The sequence below is a fragment of the Solea solea genome, chromosome 17 (genome assembly GCF_958295425.1).
Source record: "Solea solea chromosome 17, fSolSol10.1, whole genome shotgun sequence".
NCBI classification, from domain to species: domain Eukaryota; kingdom Metazoa; phylum Chordata; class Actinopteri; order Pleuronectiformes; family Soleidae; genus Solea; species Solea solea.
In genome coordinates this window covers 22652870-22679987 of record NC_081150.1, presented here as the reverse complement: position 1 = coordinate 22679987, position 27118 = coordinate 22652870, and the positions used below count along the sequence as shown (strand labels likewise).

The window sequence follows — 27118 nt, the reverse complement described above, 5'->3', positions numbered from 1 at the left end:
TCTCAGCTTTACTTGAAGCTAGTAAGCCTCGTCTTAAGCACATAAAGAGAGGAAAAGTTCGGCCTGGTTGGAATACCTATGTGGCTAAATTTTATGCTGAGGCTCGTGAAGCCACTAAATCCTGGGCAATGGCTGGTAAACCAAGACAGGGGCCCATTTTTTAATATAAAAAGAGTACAAACACAAAATATAGATATGCAATACGTTTCATTAGTAAAAACGAGCAATCTTTGAGGGCTGACTCTATGGCCAAGAAACTTTTAGATAATACTAATAAAGATTTCTGGAAGGAGGTGAAATGCATTAATAACTGCAAACCCTCCTTACCATATACAGTAGATGGAGTCTCTGGTGCTAGTGCTATTGCTGAGCTCTGGCGAAGGCATTATAGTAAATTGTTTAACTGTGTTCAGACCAGAGGTGGCGCTAGACTTTTTCGTTGTCTGTCATTTTGACTGACAGGGTCATAAAGATCCCGTCATAATCAATTTTTACCGGTCACTTTAAATGATAATAATGACATATTCAATTGCATTGTTCATATTGCAGTGGAATATGAACAGTTAACCTGTGGCCTAAATGCACAGACGCACTCCAAAGCCTCCTGTCCATAGCTCTTTAACACGCTGTCGGCACTACAAGGATAGCGAGATGCATTGAGTACGGTGTCCAGGTCAGAAATTATGCTCAGATTCTCCGATGGGAATCTTTGATTTGTCGCACAACATTTTTCTATCCGCCCTCCTCAGCCAGGAGAACTCCCGCTCCCATTGAACTCGCCTAACCTCCTTACTGCCGCTTCCTCGCTCCGCTGAGGCCAAGGGCTGAGTTTGTCCTTCATCTGCATCTATCCCTCTTTTTTCACCTCTTTTATCAACATAGTTTTTAGGGGTGTGAATTGCAATCTGTCAAAATGACGGATGGCGCTCAGATTTTTCCGTCAACATTTTAAAAAAACGGTCAATGACGGAAAATATTTGGTTAACGCGACCCCTGGTTCAGACTAATGGCCATCAAGTAGCAAAGGTTGAAAATATGGATATGATCACAACTCGTGAGGTTTCTCAAGCAATTAAAAACTTATTGTGAGCTTTTCCCACTCACTGGGGTTCGGGAAGGACGAGGAGGCGGCGTTGAGGGAGCAAATATACCGGTTTATTGTCAACTGAAAACAATTAACCAAACAAAACAAAAGCAGTCAGCTGTGGCTGCGATGTCAGCGCTCTGCTGCGCTGCTCTGACTCTCTGTGTCTCTGTGTCTCTCCGTCTCTCTCTCTCTGTGTGTCCGCGTGAGGACCCAGCCTACTGCAAGAGACCAGAACCAGGTTACAAACATGCCACATACCCCCACCGCCCGACTTAGGCCGGGACCCCGCCGGCCGCAAGCCCACTCCCCCCCCCCTCCTCAGAGCGGGAGAGAAAGTCGGCCACGGCCATGCGGTTCCCCGGCCTATGGATCACCTTGAACCGGAAAGGCTGTAAAGCCAGATACCAGCGAGTGATCCGCGCGTTGGCATCTTTCATGCGGTGGAGCCATTGGAGCGGGGCATGGTCCGACCAGAGGGTGAATGGGCGCCCCAGGAGATAGTAGCGGAGGGCACCGACTGCCCGCCGTATGGCGAGGCACTCTTTCTCCACCGTACTGTAGCTCACCTCCCGCTGAGCTAGCTTCCGGCTAATGTACAGTACGGGGCGGTCGACCCCCTCCACCTCCTGGGACAAAACGGCCCCCAGCCCGCTGTTCGAGGCGTCGGTCTGCAGGATGAAAGGGAGAGAAAAGTTAGGTGTGTATAAAAGTGGCTCCCCACAGAGGGCTTGCTTAACCCTCTCAAACGCCAGCTGACACGGCTCCGTCCACTGGACCGGATCTGAGGCACCTTTTCGGGTCAGGTCGGTTAGGGGGCTGGTCAGCTCCGAGAAGGCCGGGATGAACCTCCTATAGTAACCGGCCAGCCCCAGAAACCTCCTAACCTCTTTTTTGGTCTTGGGTCTTGGGCAGGCTGCAACCGCTGCGGTCTTTTGTATCTGTGGCCGCACCTGCCCTCCCCCCAAGTGGTACCCCAAATACCGTACCTCCCTCCGTCCAACTGCACACTTCCCTGGATTGGCCGTGAGCCCCGCCCTCCTCAGGGACTCCAGCACTGCTCCCACCTGCTGCATATGCTGCTCCCAGGTCTCACTATGAATGATGACATCATCCAAGTAGTACGCAGCATATGCAGAGTGAGGCCGCAGCACCCGGTCCATGAGGCGCTGGAATGTGGCTGGGGCCCCGAACAACCCAAATGGAAGCGTGACAAATTGGTACAAACCAAACGGAGTGGAGAAGGCCGTTTTTCCCCTGGACTCTAGCGACAAGGGAATCTGCCAGTAGCCCTTGGTCAAATCCAGTGTCGTAAAAAAGCGAGCCGTGCCCAGCCGATCCAGGAGTTCGTCGACCCGGGGCATTGGATAGGCATCGAATTTGGACACCTCGTTGACTCTACGGTAGTCCACACAGAACCGTATTGACCCATCAGACTTGCGAACAAGAACAATGGGGCAACACCAGTCACTGTTGGACTCTTCTATTACTCCCATCTCTAACATAGCCTGAAGTTCTGCCTGAACAGTTTTCCTCTTATGTTCCGGCAGGCGATAGGGTCGTGAACGCACTGTCACACCCGGGGAAGTTTCTATGTGGTGGTGTATGAGGTTTGTGCGTCCCGGCAGGGGAGAGAACACGTCGGCAAACTGCCGCTGCAACGAGGCCACGTCTGCTCTCTGGCCCGGCGAGAGATGATCGTCAACGGGGACCGGCGCCGACCTGTTTAATTTAGTCACCTCCGGTCCCAGCTCATCTCTCTCAATCACCGTGGTGGCCAGAGAAACAGACGCCACCTCCCTCCAGGCTTTGAGGAGGTTAAGGTGGTAAATCTGTGTTGCTCCACCCCTGTCAGAACGCACAACCTCATAGTCAACATCCCCCACTCGCCGTGTGACCACAAAGGGCCCTTGCCACTTGGCGAGTAATTTGGAGCTAGACGACGGTAGCAATAGAAGCACTTTATCTCCCGGTGAAAACTGTCTAAGTTTAGCCCCTCTGTTGTACAGCCGCTGTTGACGTTCCTGGGCCTGGAGCAAATTCTGCCGTGATAACTGACCCAGTGAATGGAGTTTTGCTCGCAGGTCCAGTACGTGCTGTACCTCATTTTTACTGGTGCTTGGACCCGCCTCCCAGTTTTCCTTAACCAGGTCCAAGACACCCCGAGGTTTCCTGCCGAACAGGAGTTCAAAGGGCGAAAAACCCGTGGAGGCCTGGGGCACCTCCCGCACTGCAAACAACAGAGGGTCCAACCATTTATCCCAATTACGACTATCCTCGTGTACGAACTTACGAATCATGTTCTTTAGCGTTTTGTTAAACCGCTCCACCAGGCCATCAGTCTGGGGATGGTACACACTAGTCCGGATTGAGCGGACGCCCAGTAATTCGTATAGCTCGCGTAGTGTACGTGACATAAACGATGTGCCCTGGTCAGTCAGGATCTCTTTCGGGATCCCAACTCGGGAGATGACCTGAAACAGTGCCTGTGCAACACTCTTCGCCGAGATGTTGCGCAAGGGTACTGCCTCGGGATATCGCGTTGCATAGTCCACTAGAACTAATACAAAGCGATATCCCCGTGCGCTCCGGTCTAATGGCCCGATGAGGTCCATGGCAAGCCTATCAAAAGGGACCTCCATTAATGGTAATGGGCGCAAGGGCGCTTTTGGGGTGGCCGGAGGGTTGACTAATTGACATTCGCGGCAGGATGCACACCACCGACTTACATCCGCCCGAATGCCCGGCCAGTAAAATCGGGCCATGATCCGGTTCAGTGTCTTATCATATCCGAGGTGACCCGCCATGGGGTTGTGGTGAGCCGCCTGGAAAATCGTTTCTCGGCGGCTTTTTGGGACTAACAACTGGGAGAGCTCTTCCCCTGTTCGAGCGTCACGACTCACTCTGTATAAACGGTCTTTAACGACAACAAAGTAGGGGTGAGAGAGTGCTGCGTTAGGGTGAACCGGACAACCATCATTTTCCATCACTTGGTCAAAGGCGTGGCGGAGGGTCTCATCCCGAGACTGTGCTAGGGGAAAATCTTCCATGGGCGCCATCTGTGCCCCCCCCCCAGCAGCGTCGGGATGCGGCACCTCCGCCTCACCACTAAGGACAGCACATAACTCACATTTCCCTGACTTACGTGACCGCACCCTCATGGTTTCCCCTGCTAAGCTCGTAAACCCCGGCCAATTTGTTCCCAAAATTAGAGGGTGCGTGAGGCGAGTACTAACTCCAGCCTTTACTCTATGTTTTTTCCCTTTAAAATAAATTTCCAGAGCCACCACCGGATAATCGTGAATATCCCCATGCACACACCTCACCCTCACCCACGATGCCTCTAACAATGCCCCCGGTCGAACCAAGCGCTGATGGATCATGGTCTGTTCACAACCAGAATCCAGCAGAGCTTGATGTGTACCCCCTTGTATACATACCGGTATACGGTACGTCCCTTTCGAACCGGGGGAGGGGGCCGGCGGCCCGGCAACCCGAACCACTTGCCCCACTTCCATGAGCGGGCACTCCGCTCTGATGTGGCCGGGCTGCCCACACCGCCAGCACACCTGCCCTGGCGTCTGAGGAGCCCCCCGGGGTGCCAGGTGATCAGACGCGTAGGCTGGGCCCTGAGGGAAAGACGGCAGAGGGTAATTAGACGACCGGAGCGATGCATGCTCCGGCTGTGTGTGTGTGTGTGTGTGTGGGTGTGGTGCAGGAGCTGATGCCGCTGGGAACCTCCTCCTCGGGGCTGGAGTGGGACGGCTGGCAGGGATCGTCGCTGGCCTGGTCTCCTCCCTCATGCTCCGCCGGGGAAGAGAGAGATGGTCCTCCGTGAGGACGATCGCTGCCCCGATGTTGGCCGGGCGGTGGCACTGGACCCAATTGGCTGTGGACGATGGTAACCCAGCGATGAACTGCTCCAGCGCCACCTGTCCAACGACGTCCTCAGCGGAGTGGGTCCCCGGCTGGAGCCAGCGCCTCGCTGCGTCCAGGAGCTGCTGCGCGTATGCAAAGGGGCGCCCGGCTTCTTCAAAGGAGAGCCCCCTGAACCGCCGCCGGTGTCCCTCCGACGTACTGCCCAGCCGGTCCAGGATGACTCTCCTCAGCTGTGTGTAGTCGTGGCGCGCGGCCGCCGGCAGGCTGTGCGCGGCCAGCTGCGCCACGCCGGTGAGCAGGGGAAGAAGCCGAAGCGCTCTCTCCTCCTCCGGCCACCCACACGCCTCCGCCGTGCCCTCGAAGATGTCCAGGTATGCCTCCGGGTCATCTTCCGCGGTCATCCGCTGCAGGGCGACGGCCGGAGACCGTCCTCGACCGGGCTCCGGGTCGGCGCCGTGGGCAGCCGGGCGTTGCAGCAGCTCCCGCAGGAGAGCACGATCGTCCCGCTGTGACGCCGCAATGTCCGCGAGGAGCTGGGACTGCTGCTGCTGCAGCGTGGTGGTGCTCTCCTGCATCGCAGCGAGGTGCTGAAGGGCCAGCGACAGCGGAGATTGTCCTTCCATGTATCCCTGTTCAGGCGCCACTGTGAGCTTTTCCCACTCACTGGGGTTCGGGAAGGACGAGGAGGCGGCGTTGAGGGAGCAAATATACCGGTTTATTGTCAACTGAAAACAATTAACCAAACAAAACAAAAGCAGTCAGCTGTGGCTGCGATGTCAGCGCTCTGCTGCGCTGCGCTGCTCTGACTCTCTGTGTCTCTGTGTCTCTCCGTCTCTCTCTCTCTGTGTGTCCGCGTGAGGACCCAGCCTACTGCAAGAGACCAGAACCAGGTTACAAACATGCTTATATAGCTGACTAATTACCTGATTCTGTCCAGCTGTCTGATCACCGGCTGAGCCACTCCTTCCTTTCCTCCAGCAGCCGTCGCTCTAACCAAGCCCCACTGCCACACTTATCAGTCAACAAAACGACAGGTATGGATTATATCTCCACTGAACATCTTAAATTTGCTAGCTCAAGGTTATGTACACTTCTTGCCTTATGCTTCAATGCCCTCATAGTCCATGGCTTCCTTCCAGACTCTATGATGACAGTGCAGCTGGTTCCTGTGGTTAAGGATAAAGCAGGAAAAGTGGGTTCCTCAGAAAACTATAGGCCCATTGATCTAGCTAATATATTGTCCAAAGTTGTTGAACAAATTCTCCTGGAGAGGATTAAAGAACTAATTATCTCTACAGATAATCAATTTGGGTTTAAACCTAGACATGGTACAGATATGTGTGTATATGTGCTAAAGGAACTGCTGAGCAACTATAAGAGAAAAAACTAATCTGTTTTTATTTGTTTCTTAGATGCCTCAAAGGCATTTGATAGGGTGAATCATGAGAAATTATTTAAAAAATTGGGTGCAGTAGGTGTCCCTAAGTATATAGTCAGAATCCTGTCCTATTGGTATGCCCAACAGACCATGCAAGTTAAATGGGACAACTGCTTATCTGCTCCCTTTCATATCAGTAACGGAGTAAGACAAGGGAGCATCTTATCTCCTATTCTGTTTAATTTCTACATGAATGATTTATCAAATCATCTCAGCTCATGTAAAACAGGCTGTATGGTCAGCAGTACAGTGATGAACAATCTTATTTATGCTGATGATTGTGTGATCTTTAGTCCTAGCTCAGCTGGTATACAGCAGCTCCTTAATGTGTGCTCTGTGTATGGGGAACAACATGATATAAAGTACGAGTCAAAAAGTGTGATAATGATTTGCAGAACCGTGGAAGATAGACATATGACTTTTCCTGACTTTAAACTCTCAGGCAAGGTTCTAAATATCTGCAGTGAAGTGAAATATCTTGGTCATGTGATCACAGACCAACTGAAAGATGACGAGGACATTTTTCGTCAGTGTCGTATGTTGTTTGTGCGAGCAAATGTAATGGTACGTAAATTCGGTTGGTGCACTGTTGGTGTGAAGCTGACTCTGTTCAAAGCGTACTGTTCACCTATGTACACTGCACATCTGTGGTTGAAATATAAAAAAGCCAACCTTCAGAAACTGCAAGTGGCATACAATGACGCTTTGAGGATACTTTTAAAAAAGGCCCAGATGGACCAGTGCGAGTGAGCTGTTTGTGAGCACTGGAGTGAACACACTGCAAGCGGTTCTGAGAAATGGAATGCACAGGTTTATCTGCCGGTTAAATGATTCTGAGAATCTAAATGTTGTGGCAATGGTGAACATTATGTATAGTGACACGCGCTGCACGTCTCAGTTTTGGGGGCATTGGTATAAGTGGATTTTAAAAATGAGTCATTAGATTATTATGTTTTTTTTTATTCCTTTTGTACTGTGTCTTGTTTTTTTTTTTGTATGGAGCTTGAGTCTGAAAATAAAGCTTATCTATCTATCTATTTCATTGTTGTTTTTGAAATTTTTAGTCTTCCAGGTCATGGTAATCTAACTTGACTTGCTTTTAGTTGCTGCTACAAAGCACCTAGGAATATTGTACTGTGACTTTTTAAGGGCTGGAGAACTGAGACCGCTAGGGACCCAACGCATGCACCTGACTCTACCACAGTGAACCACTTGGGGGACACTTCTGACACAGCCATACTGGACAACATGGAGGACACCTTTGACTCAACTGCACCAGCAGCTCAAAAACATCAGCAATGTTCAACCAATCAATGGTAAAATATAATATACTTGGATTGAAAATTGTATTCTTCTCAGAAGACAGTATATAAATGTGATTTTTATCATAACAAACATTTCAATTATTTTTTTCCAGATCACCACCAAGACACAATAATTGGTACAGCCCAAGTTTCCTTAAAGAGCTCCAACAAAAAGCAAGGTAAAAGAGCATTTACTGGTCACATTGAAAAAACATTCAGGTTAGCAGAGAGCCATTAAACCATTGTTAAGCAATTTATAATGTGCTTTCATTTTTGACAGCTGAGAAGGTGAGAAGCAAGTGGACAGGTGATGAAGTTAAGGCTGTTGAACGACACATGATTCGTTTCATAACAAGCTGCAAAGTACCAGGTAAAAGGGACTGTGATGCCTGAAAGACAGAGACTGGTCTGCCATCAAATACTACATTCATAACAGAATCACAGCATTAAAAGGAAGATGAATAGATAGAATGCACTGTGATAGATGCAGTTAAACTTTTTTCTTTTTATTTTGTACAAGACTGTGTGAAGGTGTTCACTGCAGCCAATGTTCAGATTTATGAGCACCTGTTGTGGGGGTTTTAATTTGTTTGTGTTCCCCACTCTTCTGAGTTTTATTTACAGTCATCTTATTTATTTACTAAACTAAATTATGGCTGGCCATAATATAGTTGGGTGCACAGTGTAATTTGTCATGTAAATGTTGTTTGTTTGTTTGTAACATAACAAACATGTCTTGTGTACTGCATGACCTGCAGCACAGATCTGTGTTGCTCATAGCCCATTCTGGGCCTTGTTTGCCTTTTCATTAAAAGCAAGAAAGGCAGAAAGTGTTCCCATGATTTTCTTTCACTTGAACATTTACTGCTTCATAAATCCAACACAATGATAAGTAGATTGACCACATTTGCTCACTTTTGTTGTCTGAACATGTGATATTTCTGACCAGGTTACCTGATTAGTGAGCATATACATGTATGATTATTATGTAGATATTTCAGACGTATATAACAGAAGCAAAGTTGCAAATTCTGACTCTATCCCTACTTGGTCTTTATAAGTCACAAAAACCTGAACATTGTGTATATCTAAGGGTTTCACAATTCACTGACATATGTATATATACATATATAATGACACAACATGAAATAACAGTGTTTGATGTCATGGTACTCATTTGTCACATGCCACACTGTTGGAAAACCTTATAAAAACTACGTCAGTTTTAGTCTACGATATCTCCAGAACATTTTCACGTCTTTATCTCACTGTTGGACAAACTTGGGGCTGGTCATTTTGGTACTGTTGCTATGGAAACACAAACAAATACATCATGTATTATACCGACCTAAACGGTTAATAACAACATACAGAAACTTCCTCAAGTAACTTTTTTTGAGTTATTTCATGCAAAAAAAAAAACATTCTTGTCTTGGATGCTGCGTTTTTTGTTTTTTTAAATACTTTCTTCCACCATAAGTGTCTTTCATTTCCTCTGGCGCCCACACGGACGCCATGACTCACGTCTAATCCTCATCCTCATCCTTGGACCAGATTAAAAATTCTTCCGTTAGAACAGGTCACTGCTGCCACTTTTCTTTTCTTCTTCTGTTTTTTAATTCAAGCCGTTTCCTGCAGCACTTCCTGTTCTGTGATTAAAATAACTAGAACTAAACTGGACTAACACTAAATATAACAGCTGTGAAACGAGGCTGACACCTGACATGTCACACATGAGAAGTCATAAGAGCAATGAAATATGAATATTTAAATAGAGGAATATTTCCTTTTTGATAAACCTGGACCAGCTCTTGGTTCAGGGAAACCTGGAGCAGCTCTTGGTTATGCTGCTGTAGACCTGGACTGCACTCTCTCACACTCAGGGTGTGAATATGAATATATATGAATATGGTGTGAATAGATCATCACCATTATTATAATGATGATGCCATCAAGTGCTTATCAGTATAACTTGTATCAACAGTCTCTGCTGCTGCTTCTATAAATGACATCATAGTCCTATGAACATGTCATCATCACACATCTCTGACTCTAAGTGTCCTGTATAAACTTAGAACGTGATACAGTTGTTGTGTATCTGCTCCTGGTCTCTACCTCTCCCCCCTTGTCTCTCCCCCTCCTCTCCTCTTTCACCCCAACCGGTCGAGGCAGCTGCTGCACGTCTGTGAGTCTGGTTCTGTCACAGATTTCTCCATGATGTCTTTGTACAGAGCCTTGAGATAATGGATGTTATGATTTGGCGCAGTACAAATAAAATTGAATTGAATTGAACTTGAGTAGGGGCCACACGGTGGTGTAGTGGTTAGCACTCTCGCCTTGCAGCGAGAAGACCCGGGTTCGAGCCCCGGTTGGAACAAGGGCCTTTCTGCATGGAGTTTGCATGTTCTCCCTGTGTGTGCGTGGGTTCTCTCCGGGTACTCCGGCTTCCTCCCACAGTCCAAAAACATGCAATGTGGGGATAGGTAAATTGGACACTCCAAATTGACCATAGGAGTGAGTGTGAGAGTGAATGGTTGTTTGTCTCTATCTGTGTGTGGCCCTGCGATGGACTGGCAAACTGTCCAGGGTGTACCCCGCCTATCGCCCGATGTAGCTGAGATTGGCACAGCACCCCCCGCGACCCTCTGGCAGAGGATAAAGCGGTAGATGATGACTGACTGAACTTGAGTAAAGATTTGCTTTCTGGAGCCACCATTTTAAATGCTTCTCTGCTGCCTCGTGTGGTCACTTTGTGTCACTGTGGTTTTCATACACCGAGGTCCTATCATACCACATATGAACTCAGTGAAGGAGGCAGCAGTGGATCAACGACTCCTGTGTGCTGTCATGTCAAATGACTCATTTCTCTCTGGAGTTTGGTGCAGAGAGTGAGTGGTTTACAAACTTCAGTTTTCAGTCAGAAAAAGTAGAAATTTAAATAGACCTTTAATTGAGCTCAAACTCGTGTAATGATAAGATAAACAGATATAATGTCAACACACTTCTGACAGGAATGTGTGATCTCAGGGTCTGAGGTGTAATTAACATACTGACGCGCGTCAAACAACACACACACACACACACACACACACACTGCTGCCTCCATCACTAAGTTCAAATGTCTTATTTTGTCACTTCAGTGTTTGAAATCCTTTGTTCAGATTGACGTCAGTGACACAAAGTGACCACACGAGGCAGCAGAGGACCAGCAGCTAAAAATCACTGGTTTTCTCTATGGGCTTTGGTGTGGGAGAGTGAGTGGATGGAGCTGTTAATCTATGACCTAAAAGAGCGTAGACTTAATCTGACATAGATTGTATTAGGTGTCAGTACCTCGTCATCAACACAACAAAGTAGATTAAAGTGATATGATGTGGTTTTTATTGATGTTGAAAATGTCATTCTTCATTAAGCCACAGAAACAGAAACCACAGACACTGATGATGTTTGGAAAGTGCAAAAACCCTCTGAGTGTCATGAGTTTCCTGTCACTGTGGACACGTTCTTCACTGTCGTTCACAGAGCAGCAGGAGGACAGAGGTCATCCTGAGGTCACGCACACTCAGTTTCACCTGCATCACAGCAGAAACCACACTTCCTCATTCATGGCATAATCTGCTCATGTGTGTTTCATTTTCCATGTGTGTGTGTGTGTGTGTGTGTGTGTGTGCGTAACTCTGAGTGTTGTTCTGCTCACACGCAGCAGGGGGCGCTGTTGTCAGGCAGCATGAAGAGGAGGAGGAGGAGAAGCAGTGCATGCTGGGACAGAAAGGCTCGTCAGTGAGAAGATGATGTTCTTCAGACAAAGAGTCAAACTCTTAACATCTTTATTTACTTTGTTTTCTATTAGATTGAAAACCTTGAAGTTTATTTTATATTATTTTGACTTTATTTTATACAAAGCATTTATTCATTTTTAATTGATTTTACTTTCTGTATCTTTTAATTCCACTTTCAAACATTCACTTTTTGTTATTTTTATCTCAGTGTGTGTGAACCTGTGTGTTTCAGGCTGGTTCTCAGCAGCAGGGGGCGCTCACAGCGCAGGACGGCGGCTCAGTTAATGACAGACATGTTGATTTTTTAAGTCTTTATTGATGGTTTCAACAAAGAATGAATGAGACGAGCTTTGACCTCGTCCACCACTGAAGCTGCTGTCTCTTCATGTCCTACAGAGGACACAGAGACACTGAGGAACCAGGACAGACCCGGAACCCAGGATAAACCGGTTCAGTGAATGTGGTCCTGAAGGTGTGGAGGTGGATCAGTGAGTCAGAGGAGACGCTGTAGAAGGACAGAGTCCCAGCAGGACAGTCCACATACACTGATACTCTGTGAGAGACAGAGGACATGATGGGTGTTCGTGTCCCACAGTGAAGGACAGAGTTACCATGATCATCAGAGCAGATCAGACTCCAGGACTGATCATTATATCCAAACACACAGTCAGAACTGTGGCCTTTCCTCTTGATTCCTCTGTAACTCAGTGATATATAAACATCTCCTCTCCACTCGACCTCCCAGTAACAGCGACCAGTCAGACCAGGTCTACACAGCAGCTGAGACCAGAACTCAAATCTGTCTGGATGATCAGGATACGACTGATATTCTGTCACACAGGTCACTTTCCTGTTGTCGTCAGACAGTTTGAGTTTTCTGTTCATTGTGTTTGTGTCCAGTTCCAGTTCACATGAATCTGATGAAGACAACGAGACACAGCTGCAGTTTATTGATGATCAGCTGATATGTTGTTATTTCCTGTAAATCCATACTTACACTTCCTGAGACCAGGTTTTAACCTCTGCTCTCCAGCATGGTCCATCCTGGAGGAAGAAACAGTCTGAATGAGTTTCTGTCCAACATGAGTCCAAACTGTTGTCTTAATGACGCACTCTGGTGGACACAATGATGAACTACAAGGACAGGTGTGTTTCAAAGAGAAGACGGTGGCTGTTTCTCAATACTCAAGTATGCAAGTATGTATGTATTGTTCTGCTGTAGTTCTGCTGTAGTGCTGCAGCCTCATTAGCGCCACCTACTTGTGTGCTATGACTTTTCTAAGCGTTTCAATTAACCATGGCGACAAAAATCGCAAAAAACTGCCATATAACTTCCACATGCCGTGGATTTTCTAGCAAGTACGCACAAGTACGCACAAGTATGGATATTGAGAAACGGCCGGTGTCTGCAGAACCGGAGACCACAGTTTCAGGAGGCTACGCATTTACTCAGCAGCGCCACCACGTGGACAACACAGAAGACAACTTCTGTTTATACATTTGAAACCCACCACGAGTAAACCAGCAACAAGTTGGCCCAGCACAAACCAAGTAAACAAAGAAAATAGATAAAATAGAGGGATTTCATTTGTATTTTTTACAGTGTATCAAATCGCAGTATTGTGGGTCTAAAAAGCATAAACTTTGTATTTGAATTACGGTTGTTTGATCGCTTGCTTGAATTGAGACCTAGTTTCCAGTGCTTTCGTGGTTTTTTCAGCTGCGCGTCACAGAGGAAACACATGGCTACTTATGCAGCTGCTGCTGCGGAGGCTCGTCGCTGTTACTGCTGCTTCCAAAACTTGTGTGTTTTCACCGTTGAATGAAGAATGAAGAACAACTTGATTGTAGCTGTTAGATGACGAACATCTCGTACACAACTCACTACAAACACCACAGAATAAAGACATCTTTACTTTAGTTTGACCATAGACTGTTTGAAGTGGACCAGGACTGTTCTGTACCCAGTACCAGGACTTCTCACATGATGCTGCTACTCTGTGCAGATGATCTGTCCAGTTCATGGTTCTGGTCGTTTCTCAGGCTGAACTATGTGACATTCACTCGTTCTCACGAGGTGTTTAAAAAGTGTCACTAATGTTTGGTTATACTCACTGACAGAGGAAAACATAATAACAGGACATCTTCAACCTGAACCTGCTGACAAGTTTGAATACTGCTGATGAACATGAAGAGGAAGGAGGAGGAGGAAGAGGAGAATACCTGAGAGTGTCCAGTCTCCAGTGAGGACTCTTCAGTCCAGCAGACAGCAGCTTCTCTCCTGAGTCTCCTGGATGATTGTAGCTCAGGTCCAGTTCTCTCAGATGGGAGGGGTTGGAGTTCAGAGCTGAGGTCAGAGAAGAACATCCTTCCTCTGAGACCAGACAACCTGACAGACTGGAGTTAAGAAGATATGATGAACTCAGTGATTCAGAAAAAACATCTTCATCAACAAGAACCTAAAGAAGCAAAGAGTCTGAGTCAGAGTTCTGACCTGAGAGTCTCCAGAGAACAGTGAGGGCTCTTCAGTCCATCACACAGCAGCTTCACTCCTGGATCCTGCAGGTCGTTGTTACTCAGGTCCACGTGTCTCAGACAAGAGGACACAGAGCTGAGGACTGAGGACAGAGCTTCACAGCTTCTCTCTGAGAGGTTACAGCCACTCAGTCTGAGGTAGAAAATAGTGATGAACAAAAGGTTAAACATGTTTGTCTTGTGCTCTTTAGAATATGTCTTATTAATATTTATATACTGATCCACGTACAGAGCTTTGGTGGAGACTTTGACCACCGGCAGCAGCTTCAGAAGAGCCTCCTCTGAAGCAGAGTATTTCTTCAGGTCAAACTCTTCCAGATCTTTTCCTGGTGACAGTAAGATGAAGACCAGAGCTGACCACTGAGCTGGAGACAGTGTCTTTGTGGACAGGCGTCCTGATGTGAGGGACTCTTGGATCTCCTCCACAAGAGAACGATGGTTCAGTTCATTCAGACAATGGAACAGGTTGATGCTTCTCTCTGCTGACAGATTCTCACTGATCTTCTTCTTGATGTACTCAACTGTTTTCTGATTGGTCTGTGAACCACTTCCTGTTTGTGTCAGTAGACCTCTTAAGAGCTTCTGATTGGTCTCCAGTGAAAGACCCAGGAGGAAGCGGAGGGACAAGTCCAGGTGTCCATTTGGACTCAGTAAGGCCTCGTCCACAGCACTCTGGTGCAGATGATTCAGTTCAGGTTTGTTTGTTTGTATGGACCACTGGCTCGTTGTTGGTTCTTCTGACAACAGATTTGTTCCAGAGGTGATGAAGGTCAGATGAACATGAAGAGCAGCAAGAAACTCCTGAACACTCAGATGGACAAAGCAGAAGACCTTGTCCTGGTACAGGCCTCTCTCCTCTTTAAAGATCTGAGTGAAGACTCCTGAGTAAACTGAAGCTGCTGTGATATCGATGCCACACTCTGTCAGGTCTGATTCATAGAAGATCAGGTTTCCTTTCTGCAGCTGCTCAAAAGCCAGTTTCCCCAGAGACTCAATCATCTTCTTGTTCTCTGGACTCCAGTGTGGATCCGTCTCAGCTCCTCCATCATATTTGACCTTCTTCACTTTGGACTGAACCACTAGGAAGTGGATGTACATCTCAGTCAGGGTCTTGGGCAGTTCTCCTCCATCTCTGGTTTTCAGCATGTTCTCCAGAACTGTTGCAGTGATCCAGCAGAAGACTGGGATGTGGCACATGATGTGGAGGCTTCGTGATGTCTGGATGTGGGAGATGATCCTCCTGGCCTGCTTCTCATCTCTGAACCTCTTCCTGAAGTAGTCCTCCTTCTGTGGGTCCGTGAACCCTCTGACCTCTGTCACCATGTCCACACAGTCAGGAGGGATCTGATTGGCTGCTGCAGGTCGTGTGGTTATCCAGAGGTGAGCAGAGGGAAGCAGTTTCCCCCTGATGAGGTTTGTCAGCAGCACGTCCACTGAGGTGGACACTGTGACGTCAGTCAGGATCTCAGTGTTGTGGAAGTCCAGAGGAAGTCGACACTCGTCCAGACCATCAAAGATGAAGACCACCTTAAAGTCTTCAAACCTGCAGATTCCTGCTTCTTTGGTTTCAGTGAAGAAGTGATGGATGAGTTCCACCAAACTGAACTTCTTCTCTTTCAGCACATTCAGCTCTCTGAAGGTGAAGGGAAACATGAACTGTACGTCCTGGTTGCTTTTGTCTTCAGCCCAGTCCAGAGTGAACTTCTGTGTTAACACTGTTTTCCCAATGCCAGCCACGCCCTTTGTCATCACTCTTCTAATTGGTCCGCCTCTTCCAGCTGAGGCTTTAAAGATGTCTTCTTGTCTGATGGATGTTTCTGGTCTGTCTGATTTCCAGGAAGCTTTTTCAATCTGTCTGACCTCATGTTCTTCATTGACCTCTCCAGTCTCTCCCTCTGTGATGTAAAGCTCTGTGAAGATCTCATTCAGAAGGGTGGAGTTTCCTGCTTTAGCCACGCCCTCAAACAAACACTGGAACTTCTTCTTCAGGTTTGATTTGAGTTCACGTCGACAAGCTGAAGCTCTAATTTCTGACAGAACACAAGAAAATAAATCAGTGAGTGGATCATTGAGAAAATAAGATGTTCTTCCTTTCACATTAAAAGTCCTCTTACTGTCAGCGAGCTTCTCCTGCTTCATCCTCCTTAAGAAGTCCTCTGTGATCTTCAGAAAGGCCTCTCTGCTGCTCCTCTGCTCCTCATCCTCCCTCTGACTCTCTGAGACTTCTGTGTGATCTGTATCCAGAACCTTGTGGATCTTCTTCAGCTCGTTCTTCACAAAGCAGATGATGTTCTCCTCCAGCAGCTGGAACAGAACATGTGAAGTTTAACCTCAGATGATCAGTGACAGAGTGAAGTCCTGCAGGTCCACAGAGCAGCATCCAGACTGTCAGGACCAGGAGCCTCATGTTTAAAAGAGTGCGCAGCTTTCATACTAAAAGACGGTGTACGCACAAAATTTATAAAGTACGTACGCAAATAAAATCTCAGATTTATAAAACTGTGCGTACGCCAAGTCCTGCGCACCTTTTCTTTATACATCCCATCAAACGTGAAACTGAGCGGAGATGAATGAGGAACACACCACGCCCACCCACAAATGAATATACAAATGACTCTAAAACGCCTTCGTCCTGAAGAAAAAGGACAACTGCGGCAGCAAAGAAAGAGGGAAATAAAAGAAAAAGAATGAAAGTGCACGATCAACTTGTCAATTTATGATGTATAAATCTGTAAAAATAGATCATTTTGGTCGTTTTTTTTGGAATTAGTGTTAAACACAAAGGAACTAAATGTCAGGGTCACAGCGACTGCTCTCATATTAATATTGATGCTTAAAAAACTGGCTGTGCATTGATAGTTGATCCTGTGCATGTTTTTTTCTGGTGTAACATGTATGTTTAGACATGACTGATCCATGTGAGCTGAATTTACAGATTATTTCAACAATCTATAAGTGTCACACGTCATCATCTACACACATTACGCACAAAATAAGCAGACAGAGTTCACGGAGTTACTCCATGTAACCATTCATTACTGTCACTGATTGTGTTGTGGATGCTGCGCCTTTCTCTTTCGATGAAAGGCGCAGCGGTGGCGGAATAACTTTTTCGTAGTTATTTCGTTATCGTGTGGATTGAAATGGGATAAAGAAAATGTTCTACTCAACGTTCAAGTCCCGTTTTCTTACAACAAATGAGTCTGTAACTTTATTTTGCGTTTAAAACATTATAGACTGACGTGTGTTCATGTGTTCGTGTGTTCATGTCAGCAGCTGTGTTTACATCACTGTGTTACATAAAGAAAATATTCATCTGTGGAAAATTAATTTCAGTAATTTGCTCAAAGTAAATAAGTGAGTCTCCCTCTCTCTCTCTCTCACACACACACACACACACAGGTTTGTAGTGTGTGTGTTCGCTCACAGGATCAGTTTCGTCTTCAGTGTCCTCTCTGATGTTATCCACATATGTTCAAACGTACGTGGTGTATCAGTATTGTTTGTCACAGAAAATTCATGTTTGTCACTTTAGACACATTAATAATATTATTTTCAAACACTGTGATAAGTTTCAGAGCTTAATATTGCAGCGTCTCCACCTGACAAGAGTTTGCGGAGCTCTCGGCAAATTCTCACGACAGCTCGAGAGTTTGCGCTGCGATGCGCAAACTTCCACGCCAATTACATTTTTATACATGCCGTCTGTGCGTGAAAGCAAGCGTACGCCGTCTTTTTGTGCGTACGTACGGTTTATACATGAGGCCCCAGGACTCTGCTTCAGTATTAACAGTAGTGTCATGTTTGTACATTTACACACCTTAAATATGGAGTCCAGGTCTGCTCCATGCTGCTGGACAGACTGACCACTGAGAACCTCTGTCCTCTGCTGATCAACTCTGAGGAGAAAAGATTCAGTGTCATTTACTAAACAATCATTTGTTTCTACCAGGTTTTCAATGTGCTGCACCTACGATTCTTCTTCAGCCAAGTTCACATGACATGAGTTTGACAGGTTGAAGACAAAAGTCCCCGAAGGACAGTCTCTAGTGTTTGTTATGTGTGAAGTCTCAAAGACACAATCAGAGAGGCTTGTCCATGAGTCCCTGACCAATCACGGACTCTGACTAGATTTACTGCTGGAAACGTATTCAGAGACGAGGACAGGCTGAAGACGTTTAGTGGAGACAGAAAAACAACATTGGTCCACCAAAGAGAAGAAGAGTGTTTTTCTGGATTCAACATGTTTTGGACGAGACCGGCTCCCCCTGATGGAGGATCATGTAAGTGTGTGTTACTATGTGTGAAATTCTTACATCAGTTCATCATGTTTTTGTCCATCCTTGAAGTTAATATAACGATCTATAGACTGGTCACTCTTCATGGACACACAGCTGGGTCCAGGTCCAGGTCTGGCAGAGTCTGGTCCCTGTTGATGGATCCTCCTACAAACACAGGACATGACATGTAAATACAACATCTGCTGTGATTGATCTCATTAATGATCTACAGTATCAGGAGACACAAGGAAAACAGGTTTGTGTCAGAAATGGTTGAGTGTGACCCAGATGGTGTCAAACTCTACACTGATTAACACATTTAAGACTTCCACATCTTCAGTCAGATCACTTTACCCAAACCCAAGCACGTGAGCCAGGACTGTTCAACAATCATTCCACATTTCTTATTTTTTCATGGGTCCAGATCTGAGATTAAATGGGGACGGGTCTGTTTGGGACTTGGGTCCAGAATGTCTTGGGTCTGCATGGTTCTGGGTCTGAATTCTCAAATATTAGGTGTCTCTGGTGCTACATGGTGGATCATTTGAGTTGTTGACCTGTGAAGACTTCCACCCTCCATCATCTGACCTCTGTTCTTGTTTGAAGGTCAAAGGTTCTTCCATGGACCAGTCACTCTTCATGGACACACAGCTGGGTCCTGGTCCAGGTCCAGCAGAGTCTGGTCTCTGTTGATGGATCCTCCTACAAACACATGATGTGTAAATAAAACACTGAGCTGTGACATGGAGACGAGTCACATGATCCATGAGATCCTCATCTCACCTCTGACCCTCATGTTCCTCACACAGAGTGGTTTTAGAGGGCGGAGCTTCCTCTTCACTGTCCTTGATCTGATTCATAGCAGAGCGCCACCTGCTGGGAGAATAAAACTCGCTCATTACAAGTTCTGCTAACATGGGTGGACCACATTGACCTAATGTGGGCCGGTCAGCAAGAAGACTTTTTTTAACCACAGAATTGGCCGACATGACCCTCATTGGCTGACTGAACAATCGGCACAGCCCATTGGTTTATGCTAATAATGGACTGTCAGTCACTCAGTTACTGGTTCATTTCATGGTTTAAACAGAAGAGCCCGCCCTCTGGTGGTCAGGTAAGAAGCTGCCCAATAGATAGATACATACATAGGTATGTTAAACATCTGGACTTTGAAGAGATGTCGTTAATTGTGACGATTGAGAATAAACGTTTAATTTAACTCAGTCCAGCAGAACTTCTCTTTCACCAAAAGCACAAATGTCCTCTAAACCAGTGATTTACAAACATTTAAGTCACTGAACAACAGAATCAGTGACGTGAGATTCATGAGCTTCACAGTAAAAACATCAACTTTTTCATTTTCACTGCATTTCTTTTTCAATCCGTGTTTCTGCTGCACGTCACATGTACTTTTATGTGTTATCATCTATGTGTTTTTTTATATTGTTTCTATGTGAAATAAACTAAACAGCTGATGGAGACAGAGTGAGTCAGAGGAGGCGGAGTTAAGTCATAAGAACATGATGGATCTGTAACAGGGAAGTGATTGTTTTGCAGTTAGCAGCACTAGCCAAGTTAGCTGAGAGAGGATCCACTTTTCAGACAAAGGTCAAAGTAAAAGAAAACGAGTTCATATCTTAGGAATTATTGAACAGGAAATTCCACTTTTCACTGTAGCTGTCACTTTTACTCCATGATTTATTCTTTAGCTGTGACAAAGGAACACGACTCTCTCTACAAAAACAAACACAGTGAACTTGTAGAAAAGTCTTTTGTTACAACCAGGTGACGTTTGAGCTCCAAACAACATCTGGTCGTTAACAAGAGTTTGTGTTTATAGATGTTACATTTAAATATGTTTGATGTCAAACCATCACTCAGTGAATTAAGACCATACAGAAGTTCAGCTCGTGGGTTCTGAGCATCCACGTGATTCCAGTGTGTAATATCACATGTCAACCAGCAGATGTCAGCATTTATACTGTGTCAGCAGAGCTGCTTCTAAAGGGTTGGGCCTTCTTCACGTTCAGAGGAACCAGGAAATGTTCACATCCCATAATAAGACAAGTTTGCAGTATTACACCAGACATTTAAGCCTCTCAGTGTCACTACAGGGTCAATTCATTCTGTGTAAAAACCTCAGTCACTGAACAAGAGTCAGTGACGTGAGATTCATGAGCTTCACAGTAAAAACATCACGTCCACTCAAAGTCACGTGTGATGAGATGAGTTTAGTTTCGTTACCTTGTGAAAGCAGGAAATGATCGTCATGAAGCTGCTGAACGTCTGTGAAGTGATTCTGCTGCTGAACAGGAAACAAACCACAGACCAAAGTTTTCTCAAGTCTCATCTGAAGGAAATGTGATGAATGTGATCAAATCCAAGACAGTCTGGCTGCAGACCTGCTCTGTCAGGACCCTTCGTTGCAGTCCTGCACTGTGAGGTCTCCTGCGCTGTCAGGACCGGAAGTTGATTCGAAGCCTTTCAAAATAAAAGCGAGCATACCGGAAGCACGTATTCAAAATGAAAGCGAAAGCATGTATTTTTCGTTCCCCATGTGAAGTTGAGTAAAAGTCAAGTGACAACAACTTTGCAGTTGGCTAAACAGCTAAACAGTCTTTATTCACTAGAACATTATGTTGTACTATATATATTGCCCTGTAAAGTTATATTAATTTGAAAGAATTGGGTTTTGGACTTTTGGGTAGTTTTTAGCGTTGTTATCGTGTCGATAGTGCTCACTTAAATGTGCCATTTTCCTACTCAAAGACCAAGAAAACTGAGTTGTATCATATAGTTTTTATATAATGATGTTTTACTTATTACGACATTATTTGTCTCTTACAGATGCATATTTCAATCTTAAGTACCGGCACTACGCCCAAAGTTGAACGCTGCACATCATGCTGCAAGCAATTTCACTGCCCCCTGTGCGTAAAAATGAAACCAACAAAATTGTCCAAGCTGCAGAGCCACTTAGAGGCACATAGGAAAGGTGGCATTTTATTTAAAGGTAAGCATAATGTATTTGTCTGTGTGTTTGTACTCATAAGTATGAGCCAACGCTACTAACGTCTGACAGGTTGTGGTTTGGCTGGTAAAAGTGGAAAAGGAAAATGAGGGGAATGTAAGTTGCAGTGAAGAACACCTCACCTCACAGTTTTAGTCACTTTCAAAAATGAAAAGTTTAGAATCAGATTCTCTGCTCTGCAAGTCAAAATGTATGTGAGTTATGTGAGCCAAATCAATAGCAGAAAATGAAAAGTTAAGTGAAAAGTGAAAACTTTAGAACGTTGCTGATGTGTGTGTGTGTGTGTGTGTGTGTGCACACTCGCACCCAGAAAGAGAGTATAAACAGTATTTATAGTGTGTACTTACTTATTTGTCATTGGTCCCTAACTAAGACGTTTTGTTTGCATGGTTTCATGGATCCAAATGAGGAGGACAAAGAATTGATTCTGGAGCCTTTTAAGTTTTTGTTTTACCACATCGAAGATATGTGGCTCTTCTGTGAAGAGATGATGGACAAAAGAGGGTACTTGGTGTACTGTGAATACAAAGAGCAGGAATTTTAAGAAAAAAACAAAGAAAATCGACCATTTGATTGGTATGTTTTCTTTGTGTGAGCTATAACACTAAAAACACTTATCATTAAAATCATCAAAAAATCAAAAATAAAATAAAAAGACATTTGAAAGTTTGTTTTGTGTCTACTGTTTTCTCTTGTAACAGAGGTTATTGGTTATCTGGCTCATGTAACTAGGTATTCAGTAATTCACTTTGAATACACAAAGCTAAGTTCATTTAAAATCATCAACCCTCACACCCTCCATTGGCAAATCCATGTAGTCCGACAGCACAAGGTAAGAACATAGCACAAACAATATTAAGCAATTCTTAAATGAATTATGAGGTGTTACAATTGCAAACACACATAAGATATGCCTATATAAAAAAAATGAGTAAATAAATATGTAAATGTCTCCAACAGTGCAGGGGGCTACATTTTCAATGATAAATAATGGTATAGAAGCAAAGAACAGTCAGCAATAGGTTGGAGTGTAGATGCATTATGCCATCACCCATTAAGGTACCTGCTGCTGAAACATGTTTTGTCAAACTGAAAAAAAATCCAGTATGATGAAATGATGTATTGTATGATGAAAATATGTATTCTGTGGGTAATGGGGGCGGGACTAGATAAGCTTTTGCTTCTCCTGCTTTCCCTTTCGGTTATGTGTATTGTGTGAACTACACTAAGATGATGTGTGATGATAATTGATCTGAATGACATGACCGAAATAAACATATAAATAAATAAAGGTGTATTTACAGAGATTTATTATTTCAAAATGAATTTGGAGTGCAGATTAACTAACAGCTGTCCTTTTTACAAATAAAATAAAATTAAATTAAAATACTGGCATAAAATAATGCATGTTTTGAGTAGGCTCATAGTGTTTTAAGGGGATCATAATAGCTGTACATCTAGTTTGCACTGATTATCTGTAGAATAACCCTAGAAATGGTCATAACGTTTTGTATTTTCTTTTTTTTCATATATAATATTTTGTTTGTTTTTTATCTTGACATTTTCCTGTGTTTTTTCACCTTATCCAGTTGAACTGGGAACGAAGAATACGTGCTTCCGGTATGCTCGCTTTTATTTTGAAAGGCTACGAATCAACTTCCGGTCCTGACAGTGCAGGAGACTTTAGAGTGCAGGTCTGCAAAGAAGGGTCCTGACAGTGCAGGTCTGCAGCCAGACCCCTCTCAATAACTGCTCTGATCTAAACTTTACTCTAATCGACTCGACTCAGTTTAGTATCAGCCATGTTGTTTTCCATTAAAAAATGGCGCTGCCCGAGCAGCTGCTGCTTACAATGGCTCTCCCTTCTTTCTTACTTTTTCTCATTTTTTCTCATTTTTTCTGGCGTGTTTCACGCTTTTTCCTTAAAATGGTCGAATCCTGCTGTCACCACGCGCACAATGAGACCACTTTTATTACTTTTGCATTTTGTTTAATGCTCTTCTCGGCACTTTTGGGAACTCCGTCGGCAGACACGCTCAGTGGATCCATTGTTTACAGCAGGGATCAGCTGTTGGTGTTGCGCAACACCGCTCTCTCTCTCAGCTTGTTCATCCTGACGGAGACATGGCTAACCGACAGCATACCGGATGCTAACGTGGACCTGCGGGGATTTACTGCGGTGAGAGCCGACAGGAACGCGGAGGCATGCGGCAAACGCAGAGGTGGGGGGCTCATCATTTATGTGAACAACCGTTGGTGTAACCCCGGCCATGTCACCGTGAAGGCGGCTTTGTGTGACCCGAATCTGGAGCTGCTTGCCGTTAGCCTGCGGCCATACTATCTGCCGAGGGAGTTCAGTCACGTGATCGCCCTGTGTGTTTACATTCCTCCGGAGGTCAAGGCGCAGGCTAAAGCAGACGCTGCTTGTGATGAGATTCTTAAAGTCACAGCACGGCTGCAGAGGCAACATCCTGAAGCCTTCATAATTATTTCTGGAGACTTCAATAATGTCACCCTGGACTCTACCCTGGCTGCTTTTCACCAGGTTGTCAACTGCCCCACCAGGAAGAATAGGATGATTGACTTACTGTATACCAACGTTAAGGAAGCATACAGAGTCACCGCCCTTCCCCCACTGGGAAAGTCAGACCACAACCTGGTGTACATACAGCCCCAATACACCCCCCTGGTCAAAAGGCAGGCTGTCACCACTCGCTCCATCAGGAGATGGACTCCTGAAGCTGAGGAGGCACTGAGAGACTGCTTTGATACCACAGACTGGGATGTGTTGCTGGGTGAGCATGCTGAGGACATTGAGGGGATGACTCACTGTCTCACAGACTATCTCAACTTCTGTGCAGACGTGGTTGCCCCCACCAAGACTGTTCGGTGTTATCCTAATAACAAACCATGGGTAACACAGGAAGTCAAGGTTGTCCTCAACAAAAAGAAGAAGGCCTTCAGGACTAATGACAGAGAGGAGATGAAAGCAGCACAGCGGGAGGTGAAAGTCTGCCTGAGGGAGGCAAAGGACTCCTACAGGAGGAAAGTGGAGCAGAAACTTAGGGATAACAACATGAGGGAGGTCTGGAAAGGTGTCAAAACCATCACAGGCCACAAAGCCAAATCCAGCACAGAGGGGGGAGGAGTGGAGAGGGCAAACAATCTGAATACCTTCTTCAATAGATTCAGCCACTCCACCCCACTTCCCACCTTCACTGCGGCCCTCACTGAAGCCTGCTCCCCTCCCCCTCCTGCGACCACAGCCACCCCCCAACCTGCCCCCCCACTCCCACCTCTCTCTGACACCAGCCATCCTCCCCCCCTTCCCTCCTCTCAGTCACCTCCCTGCTTCACAGCTGATCAGGTGAGGGGAGAACTGAGGAAGCTCCGGCCCCGGAAAGCAGCAGGACCAGACCAGGTGTGTCCACGGCTCCTCAAAACCTGTGCTGCGGAACTCGGGGAGCCACTCCAACGGGTCTTCAACCTGAGCCTACAACTTGGGAGAGTGCCCACCCTCTGGAAGACATCATGCATCGTTCCAGTTCCAAAGAAGAACCGGCCCAGCGAGCTGAATGACTTCAGACCGGTGGCACTCACTTCACATCTGATGAAGACTCTGGAGCGGCTCTTCCTCAACCTCCTCAGGCCTCAGGTACAGCACGCTGAGGACACTCTACAGTTTGCCTATCGGGCAGAGGTCAGTGTAGATGATGCCATTCTCTACCTCCTACACCGAGCCAGCTCGCATCTGGACAAGGGAAGTGGCACAGTCAGGATCCTCTTTTTGGACTTTTCGAGTGCCTTCAACACCATCCAGCCCCTTGTACTAAAAGAAAAACTCACCAGAATGCGAGTGGACCCCTGCCTGGTTGCTTGGATTTCCAGCTACCTCACAGACAGACCACAGTATGTCAGGCTGAAGGACATCACGTCTGACACGGTGGTCAGCAACATCGGAGCTCCTCAGGGGACTGTGCTGTCTCCCATCCTCTTCACTCTGTACACTGCAGACTTCTGCTACAACTCTGAAACGTGTCACATCCAGAAGTTTGCAGACGACACGGCCATCATGGGGTGTATCAGAGACAATGAAGAGGAAGAGGAATATAGGAGCCTGGTGAGGAACTTTGTTGTCTGGTGCCACATTAATAACCTGCAGCTCAACACCTCAAAGACCAAGGAACTGGTCATCGACTTCAGGAGGGACAGACCCAGTTCGAGACCAGTTCTAATAGGAGCAGAGGAGGTGGAGGTCGTTCAGACCTACAAATATCTTGGGCTGTGGCTGGACAACAAGCTGGACTGGACAAGCAACTCAAGGCATCTGTACAAGAAGGCCCAGAGCAGGTTGTACTTCCTGAGGAGGCTACGATCTTTCAACATCTGCAAAAAGCTCCTGTGGATGTTCTACCAGTCTGTGGTTGCCAGTGTTCTCTCCTACGCCGTGGTGTGCTGGGGCGGGAGCACAACTAAGGCAGACTTCCACAGACTGGAAAAACTCATCAGGCGGGCCGGCTCGGTGGTAGGAATGAGGCTGGACCCTCTGGTGACAGTGGCAGAGAGAAAAACTGTGGACAAACTGCTGAGCATCCTGGACAATGCCAGCCACCCTCTGCACACTGTCATCAGCAGCCAGAGGAGCCACAGAAGCCTCAGCAACAGGCTGCTCCTCCCCAAGTACAGGACCAACAGGCTGGGGGACTCGTTTGTCCCCCGGGCCATCAAACTGTACAACTCCTCACTGGGGGGGAGGAGGGCAAACAAAAAAAACAAAAAAAACAGTACAACCACAACTATAACATAATAACATGTGCAATAAAACCATAGACATGTGCAATAAAACCATAGACATGTGCAATAAAACTGTAGGCGTGTGTGTGTACCTATGTGTGTATATGTATGTATATACATATATGTATATATGTGTGTATGTGTATATGTATGTATGTATGTGTATACATGTAGATGTGTATGTATGTATGTATATATATATATATATATAGGTGTTGTGTGTATGTAGGTATACATACATATATATAGCATGGGTCACTTTCATTTTTATTTTCATTTTTATTTTTATTTTTATTTTTATTTTTATTTTTATTTTTATTTTTATTCTTATCTTATTTTATTCTACTCTCTATTTTTAACAGTGCTGTGTGTGGATGCTGGAGATGTTAATTTCCCCGAGGGAACCTCCCAAAGGGATTAATAAAGTCGTCTGTCTGTCTGTCTGTCTGTCTGTCTGTCAACGCGGAATGGACGATTCCAACGGTTTTAAAGAGGAAGAGACAGGGCTGCAGAGCAGGTCGGAGGAAACAGGAGAGGAAACGTAGGTTCCGTCCTTTTATTCCATCCATCATCATGGGAAACGTCCACTCCCTCGTGAACAAAGCGGACGAGCTCGCGGCGCTGACCCGGCACCAGAGGGACTTCAGGGAGAGCAGCCTGCTGTGCTTCACGGAGACCTGGCTGAGGGAGATGACACTGGACTCTGTCGTTTCCCTGGAGTGGTTTAAGATGGTACGTGCGGACCGGAATGTGGCTGGGAAGAGGAGAGACGGAGGAGTGGCGGTGTTTATTAACGAGAGATGGTGCGACCCCGCGCACGTCTCCATCAAAGAACAAGTTTGCACAAAGGACATTGAGTTTGTTGCGGTGGGCATCCGCCCGTATTACATCCCGAGGGAGTTCTCGCATGTGATTGTGTACACAGTCTACATCCCTCCCTCAGCCGATGCAGCCGCAGCGTGTGAGAGACTGCACAGCTCAGTGTCGGCACTGC

The 27118-nt window shown here is 45.9% G+C and overlaps 2 protein-coding genes across 4 annotated transcripts in view; one reads left to right on the top strand and one right to left on the bottom strand.

Annotated features, from left to right (window-relative positions):
• Positions 1-27118, top strand: part of LOC131443506 (NLR family CARD domain-containing protein 3-like) — a 158394-nt gene that overhangs the window by 26293 nt on the left and 104983 nt on the right. The window lies entirely within an intron of this gene.
• Positions 11835-19169, bottom strand: LOC131443391 (NACHT, LRR and PYD domains-containing protein 2-like). 3 transcript variants are annotated; one of them, XM_058612993.1, is made up of 10 exons: positions 19083-19169; positions 18888-19001; positions 18336-18464; positions 17840-17918; positions 16134-16323; positions 14249-16049; positions 13979-14152; positions 13708-13881; positions 12482-12528; positions 11835-12401 (listed from the first exon to the last, which is right to left on the bottom strand). In XM_058612993.1, exons 1-10 carry the CDS (start codon positions 19157-19159, stop codon positions 11875-11877), a joined length of 3312 nt encoding a protein of 1103 aa, XP_058468976.1. In that variant the 5' UTR covers positions 19160-19169; the 3' UTR covers positions 11835-11874. The 3 variants fall into 3 exon arrangements, with proteins under 3 accessions (XP_058468976.1, XP_058468978.1, XP_058468977.1); XM_058612995.1 differs by lacking the exon at positions 18336-18464; XM_058612994.1 differs by lacking the exon at positions 18888-19001.